A 26,597-nucleotide genomic window follows, 5' to 3' on the forward strand; every position below is an offset into this window, starting at 1 on the left:
GGCTCGGCTCTCCTTTGATCGCGATCTTCAGGTCACCTACCCCCACGTTCTTCTCGGCCTCCATTGACATATCGCTTCAGGTGCCCCGCTTTTAAGTTTTACCCTTGAGGTTTAGTGTAATTACACTTTCACCTATGAGATTAGGAAAATTTCACATTCCACCCCTGTTTTTTAAATTAATTGATAAAAAACCCAATCCATTAACCGTACACGTTGCTTGGAAACGTCTAGAATTTTGAAATCATGTTATGATCAATATCCCTTTGATAGGGTAAAATAACACTAATGTCCTCATGACCAAATTGCCCTCATCTTTTTCAAATCATTTAGGGTTTGAAACTGAAAATTGAAGAACATAAAGAAACATAACCGATCCCACGAGATGAATGAATGTTAGTTAGGCTTTTTCCTGTTTTTTGTTTCTTGTTTTCTTTCCTTTTTCTTGCTGGTCTCATCCTTTCTTCTTAGGCTAACTCAGTGTCTACCTTCTTTGAGTTTTGCACCAATTTCCCAGCAGAGACCCCAAAGTCCTAACGTGTTTGGCATGCAAAAGCTGCAATTTCAGTTCCGTTTCACATCTGTAGTCATTTCCGAGCTCTACCATCGATCGATTCCTCTGATTTATTTCTTTCCCAACTTACCCTTTTCGTTCTGAGCCCAAGAAACCTGAATTTAACTTGAGTGAGACAAATATGCATACGAGCCTGCGATGGGGGAAGAGAAATGGAAGAATGTTGAAGGTGGGGGGTGTGAGTTGTCTCTCTGCATGTGCCTGCAATTGAATCATTGAATGCACTTTCTCCCTTTCCCACGCTGAGCTCACTTCCTCATCAATTAATTTGATGCTCTTCTCTGGTTCTCAGTCTCCACATCTTGTTTTATAGCTTCTGGTCTTCACCCTTGCTGTTAACAATTGAATTTTTTATTTTTTTGTTTGTGTGATGTTATTCACTCTTCTCCCCTGTTCTGCCATTGGAAAAACTCAAGCTTTTAGAATGAATCGCAGGATAGGGTTCTTCAAGAATAGAAATAAAGGAAATAATGAAGAAATAGGTTTATTTTAACATGAAGGGCATTTTAATCAACTACAACACAATTTTAACTTTTTCAATCACCAATGGACTTTATTTTTTTGTTAATTAGTTTGGAAAGCAAGAGTGGTAAGTGAAATTTTCCAATCTCACGAGTAAAAGTGTAACTAAGGCAAACCTTTGGAGAAAGGTACGTGAATATTTTTTTTTTGGGTGTGTGTGTGATAATCAAATGAATCATTTGCCCATTTAACCTTGTAGCTTCATTCATATTAGCTTAGCCCATCTTGTTTACGTAAAAAATTGAGAATCTAAAATGATGCGGAAAATGAAAAGAAATCGTAAACAACAATTACATAGTCACACATAAAGATTTACGTGATTTGATAAAATTGTCAATATCCACAGTGAGCTTAGATTTACTTCACTATCAATGGAGAATAGGATTACAGGGTTACAGTCGCTCGTCTTCACACCTCTCTCAGATTGTTTACAAAGAAAGAACCCTCACTCCAACTATATAGCGAAACCCTATACATGTAATTTACAGTACACTTATGCAAGCCACAAAATACAAGACATCTTACCTCAACTGGTTCTACACAATATGATTGTCCGATAACTCACAACTCACAACTATCTTAGGCTCCATGACAATTTTTTCCGTGTTTGAATCAAAACCTGAAAACCAAAGGAACTCATATGCATTGCTGCTTTGAGAGTTTGGGTCATGACTCTACATGGCTGGTGCCTGGTGTACAAACAACCCATTTTGATACTATTTGACTTCAATCTAAAAGCCTGAGTTTTAAGGTGGAGAAGTCTTTCCTAAATCGTAACCGTATAATCACATACTACTAGACTAATTTGATACTATTAAACCCCTTATTCTTGGTCATGAAACGCACTCACTGCATTAGATCCTTTTATGAGGCATCATCAAACTGACATATATACCTTCTTTTGACATTGGACATTGTTTAGTTTGCAAAAAAAGAACCAGACAGCCACTCCCAGAAGGGATTGAAATATGAGTTCTTGGAACTGGTCAGACAATACATTCAAGTTACAAAGTGTCTGCCACATCAATAGTTTGATATACATGACCATAGCAAATAACAATCACAGAGGATTATTCCCTTATTGGATGAACAAATAAGACTGTTTCATGTCATCAGCCCAAAATTTGCAATTCCACATTTCCAACCCCCCCCCCCCCCCTTCCTTCCCCCACTTCCTCCTACGAAAGTTTTTTACTACTCTTTATTGAGAAGAGAAATGATGTAGTAGAAGTAGAGTGGGTTAGATATCGTTCTAACACAAACAATCTCGAATCCACAAGATAAAGGATAAGGACGAAAAATGTTAATTTTCAATTGATTTCAAAATAATCTTTACAAATCCTAAAGAGATCTTTTATAATAGGTCAAATGCAATTCAAAATTCAAAAAATAATATGTCAATAAGTCAAAATTTAAATATTATGTCAAAATTCAAATTTCAAAATTTTGGTGAGCTTTTTCGCCTTCAAAACACACCCGGATGGCCAAAAAATGCATTATGGTTCGATCCATCTTGATTAGAACCTCTGACCATTCCGAGTGGACTTTTATTGGTCCAACCGCCTTAAATATTCGTCTGATAGTTTCTCTACATCAAGAAAAGATAAAAGATTTTTTTTTTTTTTTTTAAAGTAAAAAAAGGAGAGACATGAGATGAAATTAAATTCCTAGATTTGATGATAGAATTGGATCTAAGAATGTAAATTCACTACAGTTGGTCGGGTAAATGGGGGCAGAGTTGCGATTGCAAATTGAGAATGGCCCCTGGCCCCTACATGAGAATACTGAAAGTACTGAATTAGTGAACCAAACAAACCTAACGGACAGAAAACAATTCCAAGGGAAAGCTACTATTATAAATAAGCCTCTCACTCACGCTATTGAAACACATTTCCTGAACCCCCAAAGTACCAAGCAAAAGGTTGCAAAAAGCCCAATTGTTTTAGTTTGCTCTGTATTTTACCCAGTTCTTCATTTTATTCCAATGGCTCCTGTACCCATTTCTTCAATCAAGGTTGGTCACATTGACGACGTTCAAGAGCTAAGAAAGACTCAACCAACAACAGTCCCGGACAGATACGTCCGTGACATGTCCGAGCGGCCGACACTCGAAGTGTCTTCGAGTGTCAGCCCTCAGTCTTCATCCCTGCATGTCCCTATTATTGATCTATCAAAACTGTTTGGTGGCAATGAAGAAGATCAATCAACACAGACAGAATTATTGAAGCTCGCCTCTGCCTGTGAGGAATGGGGCTTCTTTCAGGTACATCAGAATGGTAAAAAGTTAGTAGATTTGATACCTGTTTTATTAAGGCTAAGTGTCAAATATATTGTGTGCAGGTTGTTAACCATGGGATAGACCTTGGCTTGCTAGAGAGTATAGAGAAGATAGCCATGGAATTCTTCATGTTACCTTTGGGGGAGAAACAGAGGTACCCAATGGCTCCAGGGACAGTTCAGGGATATGGTCACGCATTCGTGTTCTCAGAGGATCAAAAGCTGGACTGGTGCAACATGTTAGCTCTAGGAGTTGAGCCTTACTACATAAGAAACCCAAAACTTTGGCCAACAGAACCAGTTGATTTCAGGTGATAATTAATAGTCTCTAGGCTTTGTTGGGTCAGTTTCGTTTTGCATTGTTTGAGTTAATCTATATGTATTTGTTCTGTTTTTGCAGTGAAACTCTTGAGACATACTCAACAAACATAAGGAAGCTTTGTCAAAATCTATTGGGATTCATAGCCATGAGTCTGGGATTGAAGCAAGACATGTTCAATGAGATGTTTGGGGTGGCTGTGCAAGCAGTGAGAATGAATTACTATCCACCATGCTCAAGGCCAGACCTTGTGCTGGGTCTGAGCCCTCACTCTGATGGAAGTGCCCTTACAGTATTGCAGCAAGGCAAAGGCAGTTCAGTGGGTCTTCAGATCCTCAAGGACAACACTTGGGTGCCTGTTCAACCTGTCCCAAATGCTCTTGTCATCAACATAGGTGACACCATAGAAGTGAGCACTCACATCCCTTCTAAGTTAATTGTCTGGGTTCCACGCGGAAGGCAGAAATAGTAATCTCACACCGGATGTGAATAGTCTCATGTGGAGATTTATAAGTACTTGGGCTTCCTCTCCTTAATGGTTAGCTTTTAAGGATGAGTTCTACCAAGTCCCTAACAAGTAGTTTCAGAGAGACATGGAAATGTCTAGCGATTCTAATTAATTCTTTTGTTTGGATCATATTATGCAGGTTCTCACTAATGGCAAATACAAAAGTGTCGAGCACAGAGCGGTGACGCACAAGGAGAAGGACCGCCTTTCCATTGTGACATTCTATGCTCCAAGCTATGAGATCGAACTCGGCCCGCTGCCGGAATTGGTGGACGAAAACAGACCCAGCATGTATAGAAGATACAATCATGGAGAGTATAGTCTCCACTATGTCACTAACAAGCTGCAAGGCAAGAAGACTATTGATTTTGCCAAGATTCAGAACAACATATCATCTTAAGATTGTATTGTGTATAGATTAATGGGTTACAATCAAGTACTTCAGTTCCTCAACTAGTCTTTGTAAAATGCAAAATTGAATAAAGCAAACCAAGTTGTTGTGATGAACTTAAGATCTTGAGAGTGGGTCTTTGATGGGTGTTACTGTTCTATGGACCCTTAAGTAGGGCCTAATGTTTCAAAAATCTTACTTCCCATAAAAATAAAATGAGAAGCATAGGAAAGTGAAGGAGAATCAAGAAAAAAGAGAAATCACTTTTTACTGTTAGAGCTTTGAGATTCTTTAAAAAAACAGAAAGAAGCAAAGAAGCAATCATGAGAGGAAATTCAACACAAGCACCACACCATCATTCTCTGAAAATCAGTTAGAAGCTGGACACTATCATCTGTGTTCCATTATTCATGGGAAGGTCTTTTATAGTGGAGGATCCAAATTATTTATATTTACATATATTATATTGGATGTTTCTGTTTTTATTGGTCTAAGCAGAGAAGCACTAATAAACAACTTGATTGCTTACTTGGTGAAAGACAGTTGAGTACCCACAAAGTAGAGAGAGCACAATCAAAAATTCAACTTCTATGATGTTAGATATAGGAAAGAAACAAAGCTATATGAAGAAGAAGCAATGTTAACCAAAATTTTAAAACCCCACCACAAGTCCCTTCTAAAAACATAATTAGAATCATAGAATGGATCTAATATAACTTCTTTTCTTCAATTTTATTACAAGATCCCCAAAACAGAAGTAAGAACATCTTTCTAAAACAAAGCAGCATGCCCTATACAGATTGCTTCTCTACCGCACACAAAAGCACAAAAAGAATAGGAGAGTTTTCCTTCACCACGCGTGAAGGGTTCGCCGTTCATCCATCCATCCATGATCATTATTACTCCACTATTAGTCGAAGTCGAAAACACCCTCCCTACTTTTCATGATACCCATCCCATCACATAGACACCCATTGATCAAGGGATTCTTTCCAAAAGAATAATATATCAACATTTTGAATTAATCAATAAATATTTCTTTTGAAATATTAGAAGGAATGCAATATTCGCCGAAATGTTTCGATGAAATGGGTGAATGGAATGACTGAAATGATACATTGTGATACATGAAAAACCAAAATTTGACCTCCTTTTTTCATTCATTTCTACTATTCACCATCGAAACAATCAAAATGAGGTAAATGACTCCCTAGGGTCATTTTGGGTTATTTATTACTTTTTTTGGGTGGGAGGGGGGGGGGGGGAAGGATTCTGAAAGGCAGTGTGGCCCTTACGCCAGTGCATGAGCCAATGGAGTATGCGCAGAAGCATCAACAAGGGTGAGATTTTCGTCATTCATGAGGGGGGTGGGGCGGTAATTTTGCACCCCTCTATGTCTGAGCACAAGGGCCAAACTGCCTTTCTGTTCTAAAACATGAAAGAAGAAGAAGAGAACGAAGAAGAGAGAAGAGAGAAAGAAGAAGACGAGACCAAGCTTTAACGTGGTTCGGCTAGAAGGCCTACTCCACGAGTGAAAGATCCCCAATTCAACTAAGCTACTTGGGGAGATTATTATCCTTTAAATAAGGAGAATACAATTGAGTTCTAAACAAAGGTCTCCTCTATCTAGGAAACTAAATCTGCCACAGGTGTGCCTTATCTCCTATTGAGCTGGAGTGACCTGGCACCTCAATCTTTCCTCCAATTTCGCCAACACTCCCCATCCAAGTTGGGGCGAAGATATCAATGGAGGTCTACTTGGATAGCGTATTCTGAAAGACTCCTTTTGATAAGGCCTTAGTAAACATATCAGCAAGTTGATCTTCAGTACGAACTTAGGGAGTCTCGATTGTTTTATCTTGAACCTTTTCATGAACAAAGTGGCAGTCCACTTCAATGTGTTTAGTCCTTTCATGAAAAACTGGATTTGAAGCAATGTGAGTTGCAGCTTGATTGTCACAGAATAACTTCATAGGTCCATGTGTTTCAGAAACTAGCTAACCAGTAGTGGATGCCATGGCTCTGTATTCTACCTCTGCACTGGACCGGGCCACAACGCTTTGCTTTTTACTTTTCCAGGTGACAAGATTTCCTCCCACAAACGTGCAAAACCCAGTTGTGGGTCTTCTATCCATAGGGCTACAGCCCAGTCGGCATTAATATAGCCAATGATGTTAGTATGTCCATTCTTCTTCATCCAAATACCACGACCTGGACAAGACTTCAGGTATCGCAGTATACATCAATGAGTTCCATATGTCCTTCCGTGGGGGAATGCATGAACTAACTTATATAGCTGACAGCATAGGTAATGTCAGGTCTAGTGATAGTTAAATAAATTAATCTACCCACTAACCTTTGAAACTTTCCACTATCTTGTAATGGAGTGGTGTTATTGTCAAACTTACTATTGTAATCCATAGGCGAATCGGCTGGTTTTGCTCCCAGCTTCCCAGTTTCTTTCAACAGATCCAAAACATATTTTCTCTGTTAAAGAAATAAACCTTTACTAGAGTTGGCTATTTCAATACCAAGGAAGTAGCGCAGCCGTCCCAAATCCGTGATATCAAATTTCTTCCTCAAACACTGTTTAAGAATTTCTATCTCATGAAGATCATTCCCAGTAATGATGATGTCGTCAACATATATTAGTACTGCCATAGTACTTTTCCCAATTTTCTTGACAAATAATAAGGAATCTGATTCATCTTTCTTGAATCCAAAAGACACGAGAGCAGAACTCAGCTTACCATACCAAGCACGTGGTGACTGCTTGAGTCCATATATAGCTTTGTTAAGCTTGCACACCATTCCCTTTTGACTTTCTAGAGAATGCCCAGGGGGAAGGTCCATATAGACCTCTTCTTCAAGATCACCATGCAAAAATGCATTTTTGACATCCATTTGGAACAGTGACCATCCGTAATTGACTGCTATGGACATTAGGACCCTAATTGTGTTCATCTTTGCAACTGGTGCAAACGTTTTTTTGAAGTCGCCATAAGTTTGGGTGTCTCCCTTTGCAACTAACCTTGCTTTATGTCGCTCAACAGAGCCATCGCTCTTGTACTTAATTTTATAAACCCATCGACACCCTACTGGATGTTTACCATCAGGCAACGGCACAATGTCCCAAGTATGGTTTTTATCAAGGGCTTGAAGTTCCTCGATTATAGCTTGTCTCCATACAGATAAATCCTTTGCTTCTGAATAAGGAGAAGGTTCCTTGTGAGCATCAATAGCAGATAAAAAAGCAAGGAATTCAGATGATATATTGTTATAACAGACATGTGCTTGTATGGGATAAGCAACCGAGTGGTATGTGGCAAAATCACGTAGCCTAGTTGATGGTTGTGAAATGCGAGTGGTCCTGCGAACAGGGATAGGTGCTTCAACATCACCAACGTTCCCTAGTCCTTGGTCATTTTGATCGTCGTTGGTGATTTCAACTTCAGCATCACAAATGTTTCTCTATGACGTGTCAATTCCAACATCATTAAGTTGGTCGGTTACCATCGGGAGAGGAGAAGCAAATTCCATATCAAACCCAGTATAATCATAACTGGAACTGGTGGTATTCTCCCCTTGAATTTGATTCTTGTGATGAAAAAACAAAAGCTCTTCATTAAAAGTAACATTCTGGGAAATATAGACCATTTTGGTGGAAGGATTGTAACATTTGTACCCCTTTTTGACAGAGGAGTATCCTAAAAAAATGCATTTGTGTGCGCGAGAATCAAGCTTACTCCCCACTTGGGAATGGATAAAGCAAACACTGCCGAAAACCCGAAGGTGTGAAACATTGACTGTACGACCAAGGAGAATTTCCATAGGGGATTTAAAGTGTAAAACCTTACTTGGTAAGCGATTGATTAAGTAGCAGCTAGTAAGGACTGCATCAGACCAAATAATATTTGGGCATATTTCCATGAAATAGAAGAGATCGAGTTACCTCAAGAAGATGTTGATTCTTCCATTCAGCAGCTCCGTTTTGTTGAGGAGTACCAACACAAGACGTCTGGTGGACAATTCCAAGACTTTTAAGGTACAGTTGGAATGGGGTATTGGTGTATTCAGTCCCATTATCTGTACGTAAGATTTTGATGCCAATTCCAAATTGAGTTCGAATCATGTTGTAAAAATCTTAAAAATTTTTCAACACTTCACTTTTGGAAGTCAACAAATAAAGCCATATAACACGTGACTTATAGTCAATGAATGTAACAAAATACCTAAAATCATCCTGGGAATCCACTGGAGCACCAGCCCAAACATCAGAGTGAATAATTTCAAACAGTTTAGAAGCAATATGAGTTCGGTTAGAGAAAGGTAACCGATGGTGTTTTGAAAAAATGACAAGTTTCACAATCACTTGAATCAACAGAAAATTCAGAATTAAGAAAATGTAAAACCCTATCAGAGAGATGTCCCATACGCCAATGCCAAAGCCGAGACACATCAACTGTAATTTTTGAAGTAGCCAATGCCTTACTGGGAATGTTAAGAATGTAGAGACCATTTTCTTCATTCATTCTTCACTGTTTTAAATTTTTGACTGCTCGGCTAGCTCGAATTCTTCAGCTCATTCGGTGCTCGATGCTCGATGCTCTCAGTTTTCTAGTTCGTGCTCAGCTCTTCTCCGAAGCTTCTTTAACCAGTAAGTCCCCTCTGCCCATTATGCCAGTTGGTATTAGTCATGCGAGCGAGGTGTTCGCTGGGGCGACTGAGGGTGCGAGTCCGAGCTTGCTCGCTCCATGCTCGCTCCCCCACAATAGACCTGTTGGGCTTGACCTCAGACGAGCCAGCCATAGCAGAGCCGCATCAGGCCGACATCGCTGAGCTTCCCCTATCCATTGAGTCCAGCCTTGAGGCCCAACCAATTCTTGAAGACCGAGCCGAGGGCTCAGGATCATCTTCGATCGATGACAAGGAGTCGGGTGAGGAAGGTTCCTGGGGTCGGCTCTGTCAGCTCATCTGCTGACGTTCCTGAACTTGAAGAAGGAAGTGTCGACACCATCCAGAGCACAGTTACTAATGCCGACCTCCAACGCCTTAGGGCAACTTACGCCATCTCCGAGGACATCGAGCTCCAAGCTCCTAACCCTGGGGAGATGGCCTGCTTCATTCAGCCTGGTGAGGTGACCTTGTATGAGATGCCCTTTAGGTATGCCTTTAGGTTTCCCGTGCTTGACCTGGTGGATCAGATCTTGGACCATTTCCACCTATCTCCAGGTCAGCTGGTGTCGAACTCATGGCTGTCCGTGTACGGCTTCCACGTCCTTTTCGGTGAGATGGGCCGAGCTGTGAGCGTGGCTCTTTTTTCTCCGCTCTTTTTCCTGAAGAAGTCGTCGGAGAAGGGGTGGTATTATTTCACCCACTGTACTGGAAAGAACGCGGCGCTGAGCCGCCACAAGTTTTTGGTCAGAACGCCGTCCTCAGATAAAAATTAGAAGCCTCGGTTCTTCTTTGCTTCCATCCCGAACTGCCCCTTCCGGGCCTAGTGGAAGGTGATCCACTTAGGTTATGTCAACAGGACCTTGCCCCTGACCAAGAACGAGCTGACCTCACTCGACCTGATCCACCAGCATCAGCCTTTCGATGTCCTCCAACTCCTGGACGACGGGTTCCTTCAAAGGTGGCATATGACCCCTGGTAGGAGTCCGAGCTGAGCTGTCTTTAGTCTGCTGCGGTCGACTGGGGCATCCGAGCTGACCGGTTTACTTGGTCTTTTCTTTCTTTTGGCATATTTCTAATATGCTATTTTTCTTGCAGTGGTCGGTCATATTCCCCCAATGGACACGGCTCGGCTTAGGGCCGAAACCGTCGCGGAGAGGAGGAGAAAAAATGCCAAGAAGAAGTCTCGAGGCGAGTCTTCCAAGATGTTGAAGGGCAAGGCTATGCTACCGAGCCCAACTGACATGGTGGTCGGCCTCGAGGCCGAGAAGAGCAGAGCCCCGCCGAGGCCCTCCGGAAGAGGGAAGGGTCGAAAGGACGAGCTAAGCCCGCCAAGGGACATCAAACGCTAGAAGCTCTCGGTCAATCTGACGGGTGGTGGTCCTCTGCCCGTGGCCTCGCTGATCGACGTCTCCCAGTTGTCCTGGGGAGGGCCTCGGCCAATAATGTCTCGCTGAGGCCGAACTGGCGACTCTTCCCAGGGGACTCGGCCCTGACGTCGGCCGTGCATGCAAAGGAATGGCTCGACGCAAGTCGGCTTCCTTAGGAGAGGGAAATGCTCGAGAAGTTGACCGATCCCGAGCTCCTCTCCTCCCTGTTCTAAGACTTTAATATGGTAAGCTTTCTGTTCGGCTTTTATTGAGTGGTCCGACCTATTGTGCTCAGCCTTGCTAATGTTCAGTTGTCTTTTTCAAGGGTTTTCCAAGGCCATGGAGACCCTCGTCCGATTCGAACGGCTTCTGACTGCGAACTCCTCTCTTAAGGCTCAGGTCGAGTTGGCTAACAAGGACGCTCGTGAGGCCGTCCTGAGGCATTGGGAGACCGCAGCAAAGCTCGACGAAGCCAAGGCCGAGGTCAAGAGGTTGGAGGAGGCGGCGGGGAAGCGGGGGGAAGAGGTCGAGGCCTTCAAAGCTCAGCTCGACCAAGCCAAGAAGAAGGCCAAGGATGACCTGGCATGGGCTCTAGCCGAGGATGTTACCGAATACCTCATGTCGGAGGAATACACCGAGGTGTGCCATGAAATAAGGAAGCCGTCGTACGACGAGGGTTATGAGGCTGGTCGGTCCAATCTCTTGAAGGAGATAAAGGCCGTCTACCCCACCCTCAAGCTTTCCCGATTTGACGATGACGCGACCACTGTGGTTGAGGAGTTAGGAGACGATGCTGGGGTGGAGTTCGACCAGGTGGGCCTGACCATGACTATTCCCGAGGATGAGGTCACAGAGGACACCACCGTCAAGAAGGTCACCGTCGAGGACCCTACTACCGAGGACCCCCTCCACACCGCCGAGCTCTAGGCTCCCTTTTCTTCTTTTGATGTACAAATCCCCCAGTGCGGGGTTTTGGATAACTTCTTCGCTGAAGTAAATATCAGATGGTCATAAGACTGGTTAAGAAAAGCGAAATAAGTCGGAACTTTGGAAGAGAAGACTCCCATTAGAAGTAACACAATACCTACATTGTCTCCTACAGTGGCTCAACTTTACCTTTGTCATAGCCAACTCCATATGATTCAGCAACTTCTTTGCGCTTGTTCTTTGTGAACCAAGTAAAATGCACAAACCCATGCTCAAAATCTTTTCGATCTCCTCCCGAGCATCAAGAGATTCACAGGTCTGTAGAAGCCTTCTAACATGTGGAATAAGATCCGTCCTCTTATCGCAACGTCGGCAGTAATACTCAACATCTAATCCAATGTTTCCTCCAACAGTCCCTGCCATGTAGGAACGAAGAGCACAGTCCATGTGTGCAACATGCCCACAAATATAGTTCTCATCCACCTTTACTTCACATCGAATAAAACTATAACCTCCATATGTCCAATCAATAGTCTTACAGCAAAGTATACAACAACAGTCACGACAAAAACCAGGTTCACTGCAACATATATTACAATCCATGGCAGGTAGAGAATAGTTCCCTGCTGGTAGTTGGAGATTGCACATCCTATTTCTAGCCTTACAATCCATACTCCTAGGCCTTGAATTGGAGTTTTCAGGCATGTCTTCCTCAGGATACAAAACACCCAATGCAATTGGTTCGTCTGCAAACCCACAAAATGAAATGATTATTAGAGGATAAAAAGGAAAAAAAAATGTTCATGTGATCTAAAAGGGAGTGCTGGAAAACCTGGATCTACATCATAAAATAGGATTACCTAAAATTTCAGGATTAAAAAATTTCTCATACCTGCAATAATTCCAATGAGGTAAACGTAGAACAATTCCATATCAATTTAGATGGCCACTTTTCTAGCCTTCAGAAGGAGAAGATAGAAAAACTCTAAAACTACATACTGAAACTAGCTATTAATGACAAAAGGCTGTCTGTGGTGGTCATGTAACAGGGTCTAAATAGACTTAGGTTCTTTGTTTTTCCCTTTTTTTTTCTTTTCTGTTTTTTCCTCCCCATCCTGCAATTATGGAAAAACATCAATGTTAGGGCTAGTGCTTTTCAGGTATTTGATTGATTGGACTACACCCTGTAAAGAGTTTATTGGGGCAGATTGGATGTGTTTCTCTTCCAGCTGGGATTCCCTACCGTATGAGTAATTTATCTTTGTGGTAGTTTTTAGATGCATAGTTTTTGTATTCCTGGTATAGGTAGTGGGGGGTACGATCATACTTCAGTTGTACAATATATTTTGATTAATCAAATTACAATCTGTTGTTATTGCTGATATAAAAATAAAATAAAAAGCTCCAGCTTTTGAAAGGGAAACTTCTTTCTTATGCTGGGCGCTTGGAACTGATCCACTTGGTCATGCAGTCATCTATATCTACTGGTCTGGCATCTTTGCTCATCCCCAATCCATCGTCAAGGGCCTTGAATCCATTATGATTAGCTTCCTTTGGAAAGATGTAGAGTCCTCTAGATTCCTTCTGTCACACCCCGCCTTGGACAGCCCAGGCGTAGCATGAACGGATGCGGTCTCGCACCCAACCTAGTCAGGAAGCTCTGTGCAGCACGGTTACCAAGCATAAAAATATAGAGTTCCAACAGCGGAAGGAAACTATAAACATAAGTATGAACATTCAGATGTGTACCCCCCAAAAAAAACCCTTGATTATATAATATCCCAAAAAGAATATTTACATAAATTCAAGTGTTATAAACACATCAAAAAAAGATTAACAAGTACAGCCTATCCCATCAGGCCCTCCTAAAAGAAAGCGCACAAATCACAGACACAAGACCCGTCATGCTCCTCGGGCTCTTGGTCTGTGAGGTCCTCAAAACCATCATCCTCGAACTCGCTGTCAGGAAGTCCGTCACCTGCACAGTCATCTAAAAAGAGGGTTTCCACGAGTGTGAACTCACACCAAGCCCAATGAGGGGGAAAACACACGGCATACAAATGATGCATGAGACATATATTTTTAAATGTAAATATCAATCACATTATATGATGCATGTTCAATTCCATTTTTATTAATCCACCTAACAAACAAATTAAGTCATTGGTTTGAACTACGATATCGACTCGAGGGGTACTTGGGTCACTTCACTTTATCGCCATCGCATCCCCTCAACCAATACAAGTCGGGAGCCCACCTCCACGCTTGGTACCTTGGCTCAAACCTTCGGGCAAACCCCAATAGTCAAGTACCCCTGACCCTGGGTTAATCCCTTTCTCCAAGCATCAGTAACCCGACTACCCAGCACCTGAACCCCTGCTGGTAAGGGTTGTAGTTCGGGGTTCCCATCCTAACCATGTGTACTAGATGATGACCTGTTGTATTCAAGAGTGCACCGTGTTCCATATACCCGTCCACTCAAGAACATAGGGTCAAGCAAATAATGCTATGCATATCCATTACATAGACAACCACACCACAATAGAGCACAAACAACCATCAATTAAAGGAATAAATTCATATGAAATCAGCAATGTCATCACATGGAACATAACATTAACATCTCATTCATCATATTAACTAGATTTTTCATCAGGCATAAGACATATATGATCTAATAATGGAACATTCATTCTTAAAAGAGAAATCAGATTTAAAACCATTGACCATGCATATAAGAACTTAAATAGAAATCATCCAAAACAACAAAACCCCACTCACCTTGGGTTTCTTGATTAAGCCACTCAACCAAGATGTCCAAAACCAAAAGAAAGAAGTTCAAAGCAAGCTTAAAGGTCCTAAAAACAAAGTTACAGAAGGTTAGGGCATTCCCATAAGGCCTGAGCACCACCCCAATCCATCCAGGGCCCCAAAAAACCACTCAGGGGAGGCCGGAGCTTCTAGCTTCAGAAGGGCCGGTCAACCTCCTCTGAAGGGCCGGCCCAGCAAACAGAGCCAGAATCGGCCCTGCATTTGATTGGGTTTTTGGCCACCATGCTAAGCTCAGTTGGTCCAGGGGCTTAGAGGGATGAATGTACCCTCTATGGCTTTATAGGATCCAAATGCATGTATGATCTATTCCATTTACATATTTATCAAGAATTGGGCTGAATAGAAGAAAAAGTTAAGTAATGAGTTGAAGAACTCATGAACAACCATGGCAGCAGCATATGTACTAAAGTACAGTAATCTAAAGATGAAATTAAATCAAAAACAAGTCCAAGACTTACCTATTGATGATCTAGAAGAGATTTGGAAGGGAGAGACCAAGCATGCAAGCCCAAACATGAAGGATCTTCAAGCCAAGACCATGGTTTCAAGCATTCAATCAAGTCTTCACTCTTCAAGAACCGATTTCTTTTCTTAGCTTTGAGAAAATGATTTCTCAAAGCTAAGGAAAACTATATATGTGGAGCCCCAAGGGCTTGTTTGGCTAGGGGCTTAAATAGAAATGGGTGGACTTGATTCTAGAAAATGATTTCATGCCTAGTGGAAGCCGATTCCAAACAATACAAAAAATATAAGGTTAATGGTAATACTGGGATCGTACCGATACGACCCGAGGTTTTTACAAGATTTGATCATGCGGGACCCGCGAGGTACGGCTAGGTATCGAGCCGGCACGACCGATCATGGTGGTAAACCAATGCGAAGCCAGCCGACACAAGCATAAAATAATAAACTTATTTTAATTCTAAAACATGTGTTATTGCCTATTGTTCAGCACCCGACACAAATAATCGTTGCAAGTGGTCCGCTAAACATCTCCCGCACGCAAAGATTATATGCGACAAGCCACTGGGCTCCTCGGATTCCATCAGGGCTGTGTTCGATGGTTCCTTGGCGTAAGGTGCTATAGTGTGCGGGTTCGTTTCAACGATAGGTAATGCCCACAATGCGGAGACGGTCATGGCACTTAAAACCGCACCCGTAGGACCTAACATTTCAAAAAACTTAAATTAGGTTTTATGAGGTGGGTCTCACACTCCTCCCTCCATATCAAATTTTGTCCGCGAAATTGCCATACCTGGAAAGTCAAATAGTCGAGGGTATTTCAACCACAGAATCTTCATGCTCCCACGAGGCTTCTTCACTTCCCTTTAAAATTCTCATTGAATTGTTTCCCTTTATTCTTTGACTTAAAAATTCTGTTTTGACTAAATTTACTCTTCTCTTTATACATCCTTTCTGACAAATTTATATCTTCTCTTCTTTCTTATTGTAGGTTGGAGAAAATGAATCCAAATGAGAACAATGATGACGAAGATGTACCTTGGGATGGATATTCGTATCCCGTCGTGGCGGAAGAAGTAAGATACCAACACTTCTATGGAGGCAAACCCATTGATGTGGAACGGAAAGTTGTGACCAAAGACTTCGAAAGGTTCAAGGTCCGGGAAAGGTTTGAGAAGTTGGGATAGGGTCCCATGTTAGATCTAGATGATCCATGCTACCCCAAACTAGTGAGAAACTTCTACAATAATCTCAACCACACCTATGAAAACGGCGAGTTTGTGATTAGTAGGTACTTGCAAGCATCGCACTTCTCATTTAACACCAGTCAGCTTGCAGCCATACTAGGGGTCTCTAATGACGGGACGTGGACATTTTGTCCCCCCATGACTGAGCCAGAAGAGTTCTTCGAGGGAGATGAGTATGAGTGGACCTTTTCCACCCTTACTGAGGGGAGATCCCTGACAAGAGTAAAGTCAGAATTGGAGTACACACCCTCAGCTCGGATCATCTCGAGGATTGTCAGCTACAACATCCTCCCCAGAGCAGGTCATTTTACTAAGGTCTCTCCTCTTAATGCCTTCGTTACTTGTCGTATTTATTGTAATTACCAAATCAGCCTTCCCTACCTACTGATGAGGACTATGGCATTGCACGGGGATGACCCAAGTGCCGGTAACCTACCCTATGGGAGGTTACTTACTATGGTTTTTACTGAGCAGGTCATTTTACTGAAGTCTCTCCTCTTAATGCCTTCGTTACTTGCTGTATTTATTGTAATTACCAAATCAGCCTTCTCTACCTACTGTTGAGGACTATGGCATTGCACGGGGATGACCCAAGTGCCAGTAACCTACCCTATGGGAGATTACTTACTAAGGTTTTTAAGCACTTTAATGTATGTTTCTTGGAACAAAAAATACTGAGGAAGAAATCAGTGAACTTCACCAAGTCCACACTCTCCAAAATGAAAATGGATATGAACTACATATCTCCAGTGACAACCCCAGAAGGTGTGGAGGAAGGAAGGGAAGAGGGAGGTGAGGGACAGACTGAGACCAGTCAGAGGGTCAGTGGACCCCAGGTGGAGATTCATGGTGACTTCCACACCAGAGCCCAGCCCGGCAAATTTAGTTCTTATGCGGACGGATCTTCATCATCAGCCCTTCCTACTGATGAGGGTCAGAGATGGAGTTGGCTTACCGGTCACTTGGACACCATCGAGTGGATAGCGAGGCAAGGACTGGAAGATTCCCGGAGTCTCAACACCCGGATGACAGCTTTGGAGAGGCAGATGGCGGAGTGGAGATCATACTATCCGCAGCATCCACCACCACAGTAGAGGCAGCCTAGCTTGCCATTATATGCTGTATTTATCTTTATTTTCTTTTTTAGAATGGTTTGTAATCACCATTATTTACTGTTGCGCTTTATATGATGTACTAAACTTAATCTTCTTACCCAGCAACTTTAAGCTGAAATTTTGTTTTGAAGAAACTTATCGGTTATATAGTACTTAATGGCAAGCTAGGCTGCCTCTACTGTGGTGGTGGATGCTGCGGATAGTATGATGTCCACTCCGCCATCTGCCTCTCCATGGCTGTCATCCGGGTGTTGAGACTCCGAGTATCTTCCAGTCCTTGCCTCGCTATCCCCTCGATGGTGTCCAAGCGACCGGCAAGCCAACTCCATCTCTGACCCTCGTCAGTAGGAAGTGCTGATGATGAAGATCCGCCCGCATGAGAACAAAATGTGTCAGGTTGGGCTCCGATGTGGAAGTCACCATGAATCTCCACCTGGGGTTCACTAACCCTCTGACTGGTCTCAGGCTGTCCCTCACCTCCCTCTTCCCTTCCTTCCTCCACACCTTCTAGGGTTGTCACTGGAGATATGTAGTTCATATCCATTTTCATTTTAGAGAGTGTGGACTTGGTGAAGTTCACTGATTTCTTCCTCAGTGTTTCTTGTTCCAAGAAACATACATTAAAGTGCTTAAAAACCTTAGTAAATAAACCTCCCATAGGGTAGGTTACCGGCACTTGGGTCATCCCCGTGCAATACCATAGTCCTCATCAGTAGGTAGGGAAGGTTGATTTGGTAATTATAATAAATACAGCAGGTAACGAAGGCATTAAGAGGAGAGACCTAAGTAAAATGACCTGCTCAGTAAAAACCTTAGTAAGTAACCTCCCATAGGGTAGGTTACCGGCACTTAGGTCATCCCCGAGCAATGCCACAGTCCTCATCAGTAGGTAGGGAAGGTTGATTTGGTAATTATAATAAATATAGCAGGTAACGAAGGCATTAAGAGGAGAGACCTCAGTAAAATGACCTGCTCTAGGGAGGATGTTGTAGCTGACAATCCTCGAGATGATCCAGGCTGAGGATGTGTACTCCAATTCTGACTTTACTCTGGTCAGGGATCTTCCCTCAGTAAGGGTGGAAAAGGTCCACTCATACTCATCTCCCTCGAAGAACTCTTCTGGCTCAGTCATGGGGGGACAAAATGTCCACGTCCCGTCATTAGAGACCCCTAGTATGGCTGTAAACTGACTGGTGTTAAATGAGAAGTGCGATGCTTGCAAATAGCTACTAATCACAAACTCGCCGTTTTGATAGGTGTGGTTGAGATTATTGTAGAAGGTTCTCACTAGTTTGGGGTAGCATGGATCATCTAGATCTAACATGGGACCCATCCCAACTTCTCAAACCTTTCCCGAACCTTGAATCTTTCGAAGACTTTGGTCGCAACTTTCCGTTCCACATCAATGGGTTTGCCTCCATAGTAGTGTTGGTATCTTACTTCTTCCGCCATGGCGGGATACCAATATCCATCCCAAGGTACATCTTCATCATCATTGTTCTCATTAGGATTCATTTTCTCCAACCTACAATAAGAAAGAAAAGAAGATATAAATTTGTAAGAAATGATGTATAAAGAGAAGAGTAAATTTAGCCAAAACATAATTTTTTAAGTTAAAGAATAAAAGGGAAACAATTCAATGGGAATTTTAAAGGGAAGTGAAGAAGCCGTGGGAGCGTGAAGATTCTATGCGGGTGAAATACCCTTGACTATTTGATCTTCCAGGTATGGCAATTTCGCGGACGAAATTTTTATATGGAGGGGGGAGTATGAGACCCACCTCATAAAATCGGGCCTAATTTAAGTTTTTTGAAATGTTAGGTCCTGCGGGTGCGGTTTTAAGTGCCATGACCGTCACCGCATTGTGGGCATTGCCTGTCGTTGAAACGAACCTGCACCCTATAGCACCTTGCACCGAGGAACCATCGAACATGGCCCTTATGGAATCCGAGGAGCCCAGTGGCTCGTCGCATATAATGTTTGCGTGAGAGAGATGTTTGGCGGACCACTTGCAAAGATTATGTGTCGGGTGCCGAACAATAGGTAATAACACATGTTTTGGAATTAAAATAAGTTTATTATTTTATGCTTGTGTCGGCCGGCTTCGCATCGGTTTACCACCATGATCAGCCGTGCCAGCTCGATACCTAGTAGTACCTCGCGGGTCCTGCACGATCAAATCTTGTAAAAACCCCGTGTCGATCGATACGATCTCGGTATTACCATTAACCTCATATTTTTTGTGTTGTTCGGAATCGGCTTCCACTAGGCATGAAATCATTCTCTAGAATCAAGTCCACCCATTTCTATTTCAGCACCTAGCCAAACAAGCCCTTGGGGCTCCACATATATAGTTTTCCTTAGCTTTGAGAAATCATTTTCTCAAAGCTAAGAGAAGAAATCGGTTCTTGAAGAGTGAAGACTTGATTCAATGCTTGAAACCCATGGTTTTGACTTATTTTTTGTTTAATTTCATCTTTAGATTACTGTACTTTAGTCCATATGCTGCTGCCATGGCTGTTCATGAGTTCTTCAACTCATTACTTAACTTTTTCTTCTATTCAGCCCAATTCTTGATAAATATGTAAATGGAATAGATCATACATGCGTTTGGATCCTATAAAGCCTTAGAGGGTATACATTCATCCCCCTAAGCCCTTGGACCAACTGAGCTTAGCATGGTGGCCAAAAACCCAATCAAATGCAGGGCCGATTCTGGCTTTGTTTGCTGGGCCAGCCCTTCAGAGGAGGTTGACCAGCCCTTCAAGAGCTAGAAGCTCCGGCCTCCCCTGAGTGGCTTTTTGGGGTCCTGGATGGGTTGGGGTGGTGCTCAGGCCTTATAGGAATGCCCTACCCTTCTGTAACTTTGTTTTTAGGACCTTTAAGCTTGCTTTGAACTTCTTTCCTTTGGTTATCTTGGTTGAGTGGCTTAATCAAGAAACCCAAGGTGAGTGGGGTTTTGTTGTTTTGGATGATTTCTATTTAAGTTTTTATATGCAAGGTCAATGGTTTTAAATCTGATTTCTCTTTTAAGAATGAATGTTCCATTATTAGATCATATGTCTTATGTCTGATGAAAAATCTAGTTAATATGATGAATGAGATGTTAATGTTACATTTCATTTGATGACATTGCTGATTTCATATGAATTTATTCCCTTAAATGATGATTGTTTGTGCTCTATTGTGGTGTGGTTGTCTATATAATGGATATGCATAGCATTATTTGCGTGACCCTGTGTCCTTGAGTGGACGTGTATATGGAACACGGTGCATTCTTGAACGCAGCATGCATAGTTGTCACGGCGTCACGGCGATCCAAGTCGGTGGAAGGGTGTCACGTCGATATATCGACATGTCGCCCGCCATGGCGTTGCCATGGCGAGCATGTCGACCATGTTTAATTTTTTATTTTCTGTATTTTTAATGTCATTTAGTATGCTATAATATATGTCCTATAACATCAAAAATCAACATGAAAGTGTACTACACTACTACTAATATACTATGCCACTATGGTTTAATTCATGAAAGTGTAACTAATATCCATTAGTGTATATGAAAGTATGAAAATTGAAAATATAGATTAACCTATCAAATAATTGAAAGCAATAGTAAAAATCAAATGATAGGCTAACCTATTTCTGAAGCTTGATAGCAATAGTCTTTCTTTAGTGTATGTGATTTGGAGCAAAGCATCTAAGCTATTAAATGGTTTAAAAAAAAAATTTTAATCTAACTTTTATATGTACAAATATCGACCGATATGCCAACATATCGTGGTATGGCGTCCATGGCGACGCCATGGCGTCGCCATGGAAGCCATATCGAACGATATATTGACATCCACCATGGCGTAGCTCGATATGCCCCCTCTCCCAACGCCAGGACGCCATGGCGACGCCATGACAACTATGGCAGCATGTCTTCATCTAGTACATATGGCTAGGATGAGAACCCCGAACTACAACCCTTACCAGCAAGGGTTCAGGTGTTGGATAGTCGGGTTACTGACACTTGGAGAAAGAGATTAGCCCAAGGTCAGGGGTACTTGACTATCAGGGTCTGCCCGAAGGTTTGAGCCAAGGTGCCAAGCGTAGAGGTGGGCTCCCTACTTGTATTGGTTGAGGGGGTGCGACAGTGATAAAGTGAAGTGACCCAAGTACCCCTCGAGTCGATACCGTAGTTCAAACCAATGACTTAGTCTATTTGTTAGGTGGATTAATAAAAATGGAATTTAACATACATCAAATAATGTGATTGATATTTACATTTAAAAATGTCTCATGCATCATTTGTATGCCGTGTGTTTTCCCCCTCATTGGGCTCAGTGTGAGCTTACACTCGTGGAAACCCTCTTTTTAAATGATTGTGCAGATGACGGACTGCCTGACAGCGAGTTTGAGGATGATGGTTTTGAGGACTTCACAGACCAAGAGCCCGAGGAGCATGACGGGTCTTGTGTCTGTGATTTGTGTGCTTTATCTTAGGAGGGCCGGATGGGATAGGCCGTACTTATTAATCTTTTTTTGATGTGTTTATAACACTTGAATTTATGTAAATATTCTTTTTGGGATATTATGTAATTAAAGGTTTTTTTTTGGGGGTACACATCTGAATGTTCATACTTATAAAGGTATACCACACGGTCCTTGATGGACTTATTATAAATACTTATGTTTATAGTTTTCTTCCGCTGTTGGAACTCTATATTTTTATGCTTGGTAACTGTGCTACACAGAGCTTCCTGGCTAAGTTGGGTGCGAGACCGCATCGGTTCATGCTACGCCTGGGCTGTCCAAGGTGGGGTGTGACACCTTCGCCCTACTGGGCCTTGGTTTGTCTCCCAAGAAAGGAAGGAGGTCTTGGGTTATGAAGAATCAAAGAAATCAATAAGGCTGGAATTCTCAAACTTATTTGGAAGATTGCTTCTAAACACGAGTATTTGGGTGGACTGGATATATTCGGGGATTCTTCAAAGAGAGACTATTTGGACTGTATCTTGCTCCCTTGACTCCTCTTGGGTCTAGAAGAACATTCTCAAACTCAGACCCCTAGTCTTTGGGGCAATTGCCACCAAGATTGATGACGGCACTACTTGGCACTACTTCCAGACTATGGTTAGATCATTGGCACCCCATGGGCATTCTCCTTCATATAGTGACCTCAAGACTTATATACAAGGCTGGCTTCCATAGACTCTCCTCGGTTGCGGATATCATCCTCTCTGATAGCTGGATTCTCCCCTCAGCTTGCAGCCATTTCGAATGCTCTACTACCTTCTATTGTTAGAAGACCTGCCGGTTTGGGAGACTTGACTACTTGGGCTCCCACTTCTTCAGGCATCTTCAGCTCCAAATCTGCTTGGAACCTCATAAAATCTAGGGGTTCTGTTGCTACATGGCACAAGATTGTCTGGTTCAAAGGACACATCCCTTGGCATAGCTTCTATGTTTGACGTGCTCTTACAAACTGCCACCCAACTCAGTCCTTTCTCCTTCATCGGCAAATCAGTGTCTCTCCAACCTACTGTCTTTGTTGGAATGGCATTGAATCTGTACAGCACCTATTTTTTGATTGTCTGTTCTCCTCCCCTATTTGGTCTGGGGTTCTTTGCAAATGTTGGCCTAGAAGAAGAAGAATTCTTCCTTTTCAAAGAGAATCGGTGTGGATCGACATGACCTTCGGGGGCAACTCCCTATGTGACAATTAACAAGCTTGCTTTTGGAGCTACTATTTCGCATATCTGGATGGAGCGCAACTTTAGGAGATGGACTTCCAACTCTAGATCCTACAGGCAGATTTGGGATTCCATCTTCTCTGAAGTCAGATCTAAATCCCAACCCCTATCTCCCTCTTCTTCTTGTGTTTATTCCCCTAGGAGCAGGCATATTATTGCCTCCTGGGGTCTCCCCTCTTCTATGTTATCCCCCTTTAGTTGGGTCATTTGTGCCCTTTGTTTTATAGGTTGTTTTTCTCCTCTCTCTCCCCCCTGTATTCTGGGGTCTCCTTGTATTTTCTCTCTTTAGTACTGAATTTTTATTCAAACAAAAAATAAAATAAAGGACTGATGTTTTTTATCAATTAGTAAAGTAATCAAGCCCATCAGTACAACAATGCCAAGAAGAAACAGAACAAATTTCTTATAGGTCCTCGTAGCTAATCATATATTTATACAATTCTCTGGCAAAAAGAAGTGCACACAATGTGGAAAAAACCATTTTGCAAGAACCACCTTAAATTATAGATATAAATATTCGATTTCTTTAAAACCAATTTTCCATATTAAATAGTGACTAAGCATTAACATAAAAAAGGATAAAAGGAGAATTAAAGACAAATGGGAAGGGTATTTTGGGAAAGGACTTTTGGTGACAAATAAAATCACACCACAATTGTCTTCAACCTTCAAACCTACAGCCAGCGGTAATTCACCCTTCTTTCAGAAGTGATAACTTACACAATAGAGCTCTGATCAACCTGAAACTTCAGGTAAAGAATTGGAACGTGCAGGACTCTTGAATACAATCGTTAGCAGAATCTAAAATCAAGGAATAAGGTAAATATTAAACCCAGGTAACAGACTCTGGCAGAAGAACCCAAACCTACCCTTGTTGCAGATTGGTTCTCAAAATTAGGGTGACTTTTGAGTCTGATTCTCTGGAATTTGACTCGCCTCAGGGTGAATAACAAACACACAAGATCTGAGAAAAGGAGTGAGAGAGATCGGCACCAGCCTTTGTGGCTGCTCTTATCGCTAGGACAGAAAAGCACAAGAAAAAGAAGAAGAGGAGAGGATCTGAGAAGGGAGGTTCAGAAATTGCAAGGAAGGAGAGGAGAAAAACCCACGGCCAATCATTGGCTCCACAGCAACTCAAATCGAATCATTCATTCAACCGTAATATCCAACGATGAAGTTACATGTATTTAAAAAGGAATAACAGACTCCAACAGAAAATAGAAACTAATTCTATCTAGGAAAATAACAACTCAAGGCAAATCTCCTATGTAACTAGCTCTCAATAAAATAAAAATTACATTATTAAGCCCCAAATAACTTCATCACTAGCAGCCCTTATTAGACAAAAAACCCGGGTTGGGCCAGTTCCGTTTGGATTTGGGGTTCCAGAGCAGGACGTGCCGCCAAGCAGGTTTCCCTCCATTGAAGAATCATTAGAACCATCAAGTCAAAGGTTTACCCTCCGTTAAAAGTGTCAGCTCAAAGAAATCTCAATCAATGCATAAACATGTGCACAAGTAATGAACATGGAGTACCACTCCTGAACTTAGAACGCATAACACATAAAACAGTAATCTTACCTACAATGACCATACAAATGAGAAGTTTTGACTCGCACATTATGGATACCCAGGTCTACAGAAAAAGAGGGTGGAATAAAATCCTCTTCCAGGAATATCACACGTTTACTAATAAACAGTTTCTGCTCTACAGGGTTATAAAAGTAAGCAATGCAGTGGCCTTCAGGTATCCTAAGAAATAACATCTATTTGTCCTAGATTCCAATTTATGTATCTACTGCTTTCGAAAATGTAAAATGCAACCACGCACCCTAAGATGTCTCTTCCTCTGGAATAAACACACACATTCTCCTCAAGTGAACACTCAGCAAACACATTCCATGAAAAAACAAACTAATTTACATTTGACAAAGTGAATATACATGGAATAATCTTACCTACAATGACCATAGATATTTAAATGCTTATATATTAAAACTTGTAAATAAACAAACAAGCGGCAGCATTATGAAACAAGCCATCACAGTAAGTTGCACGCAAATCATGTTGATGAAAGGTGTACCATGATTAAAGAAAAGAAGAGAATAGGTACTGAATTCCGCCTCTCACTTATTTTTTTTTTAAATAATGAAATACAAATCAAATACTGCACCCAGAATGGTGTTAGTTGTGTTGTACATCAAAAAAAACACTACTATACAGTAATGAAAGAGGAAACCTAGTTAGAGTAGGTTTTGATGAGCTACTTAAATGCTTATGAAAGTGTAAAATTTACATATTGGCACTTTATTGGAGGTTCGCATGCAATCAGCACTCACTGAAATCATTTAAGCTAAGTATACAAAAATTTCCCAAGCACAACTCATGGTTATTCACAATGGGGCGGCCTCTAGCTGTGTGTAGGATCTAGCAAATAACAACAACAACAAAAGATGGAAGATAAAATGTCATGTGACAAACACACTAAACTATCTAGTTTAATGCGACAACAAGAGATGGCTTCCTTGTTTGAATAACGAAAATCAATCGATTACTAAAATTGACAATGATGTTCATGCTAAAAAATTTTAAAAGACAAACACTCAATTTGTTTGTACTTGTGAGTTTCCACCCCACCCCACCCCCCCCCCCCCCCCAAAAAAAAAACCCCACTATTAATATTATTAGTAAAAGACAGATGCACCCTATCACTTCTATAGACAAGATAAAATTTAAAGCCCAAGATTTTAATCTTACCAAAAAATTATATGCTTTAGAAGATATATTACATTTTCATCTAATTATAGAAGCAATGAGGTCAATCCAAGAAAACACTTGCATAAAAATAAATGAGCCAAAAAAAATATCATTACTTCATTCAAACCTTTTGTCGGTTCTGCAGGGATCCTCCAACTAAAAGTAGAAAAGAAGGCATTAAGATCCTTATCAGGGAATTCCTTCCGGATATATTGTTCAACTGATAGCATGCTGGCAAATCTCTGTTTCTTGAGCATGGTCTTCTGAAAACTGGTTGGAGTATACAAGTACCTATCACACCAGAACCCAGCACCTGTTTTCCTCTTTCCAACCTTCCAAGTCCAGTTATCACCTGGGTTAGGCCAATCTATTGGAGCATATGGCAAACCTTCACCTGATGCACCAGCGGGAACCGGCCAGAGGTGTAGACCATTTCCCTTTACCTCAGCCTCATAACGATGACTTTCATCCCGAACATTAGAATCCATCTGTTATTTTTCTCTGAAGTTGATTGAACCTGGTGAACTGTATTGGATCACTTTTTCATTAGCAATTAAACAAATCATAAAAAACAAAACATTCAATCAGTATTGTCACAGAATGTAGAATAAAGAGACAGACAGACATATTGTACCCTCAAAACCAATGCGACCAGCACTGGCTTCCTCACTAAAACACAGTAAAAATACAAGGATGACCTAATCAGACATGGCAGACAAGAACTCTGTTCATCCACACAATGATCACCAAAACAATACCACCATTTATTGATGATAAAGAGACAAACATTGAAAATTTCATTTTTCTAGTAAATCAGTTCTGTTTGTGTGGCAAGGTTGTTTACCTAAGGGTAGCAAAATTTGGACTGATCTGGTTCTGTGTTGGA

At 41.7% G+C, this 26,597-nt stretch overlaps 2 protein-coding genes across 2 annotated transcripts; one reads left to right on the forward strand and one right to left on the reverse strand.

Moving 5' to 3' along the window:
- Positions 1-922: 922 nt before the first annotated feature.
- Positions 923-26,266, reverse strand: LOC122668478. The gene is made up of 4 exons (XM_043865039.1): positions 25,839-26,266; positions 11,749-12,305; positions 6,141-6,144; positions 923-966 (listed from the first exon to the last, which is right to left on the reverse strand). Exons 1-4 carry the CDS (start codon positions 26,197-26,199, stop codon positions 923-925), a joined length of 966 nt encoding a protein of 321 aa, XP_043720974.1. The 5' UTR covers positions 26,200-26,266.
- On the forward strand, positions 2,981-5,073 carry LOC122669363 (protein SRG1). Its single transcript, XM_043866113.1, has 4 exons — positions 2,981-3,356; positions 3,434-3,681; positions 3,771-4,098; positions 4,337-5,073. The coding sequence occupies exons 1-4, from the start codon at positions 3,078-3,080 to the stop codon at positions 4,595-4,597; spliced, it is 1,116 nt and encodes a 371-aa protein (XP_043722048.1). The 5' UTR covers positions 2,981-3,077; the 3' UTR covers positions 4,598-5,073.
- Positions 26,267-26,597: the final 331 nt, after the last annotated feature.

This window comes from Telopea speciosissima, chromosome 7 (assembly GCF_018873765.1).
Source record: "Telopea speciosissima isolate NSW1024214 ecotype Mountain lineage chromosome 7, Tspe_v1, whole genome shotgun sequence".
In the NCBI taxonomy this organism is placed as follows: Eukaryota; Viridiplantae; Streptophyta; class Magnoliopsida; order Proteales; family Proteaceae; genus Telopea; species Telopea speciosissima.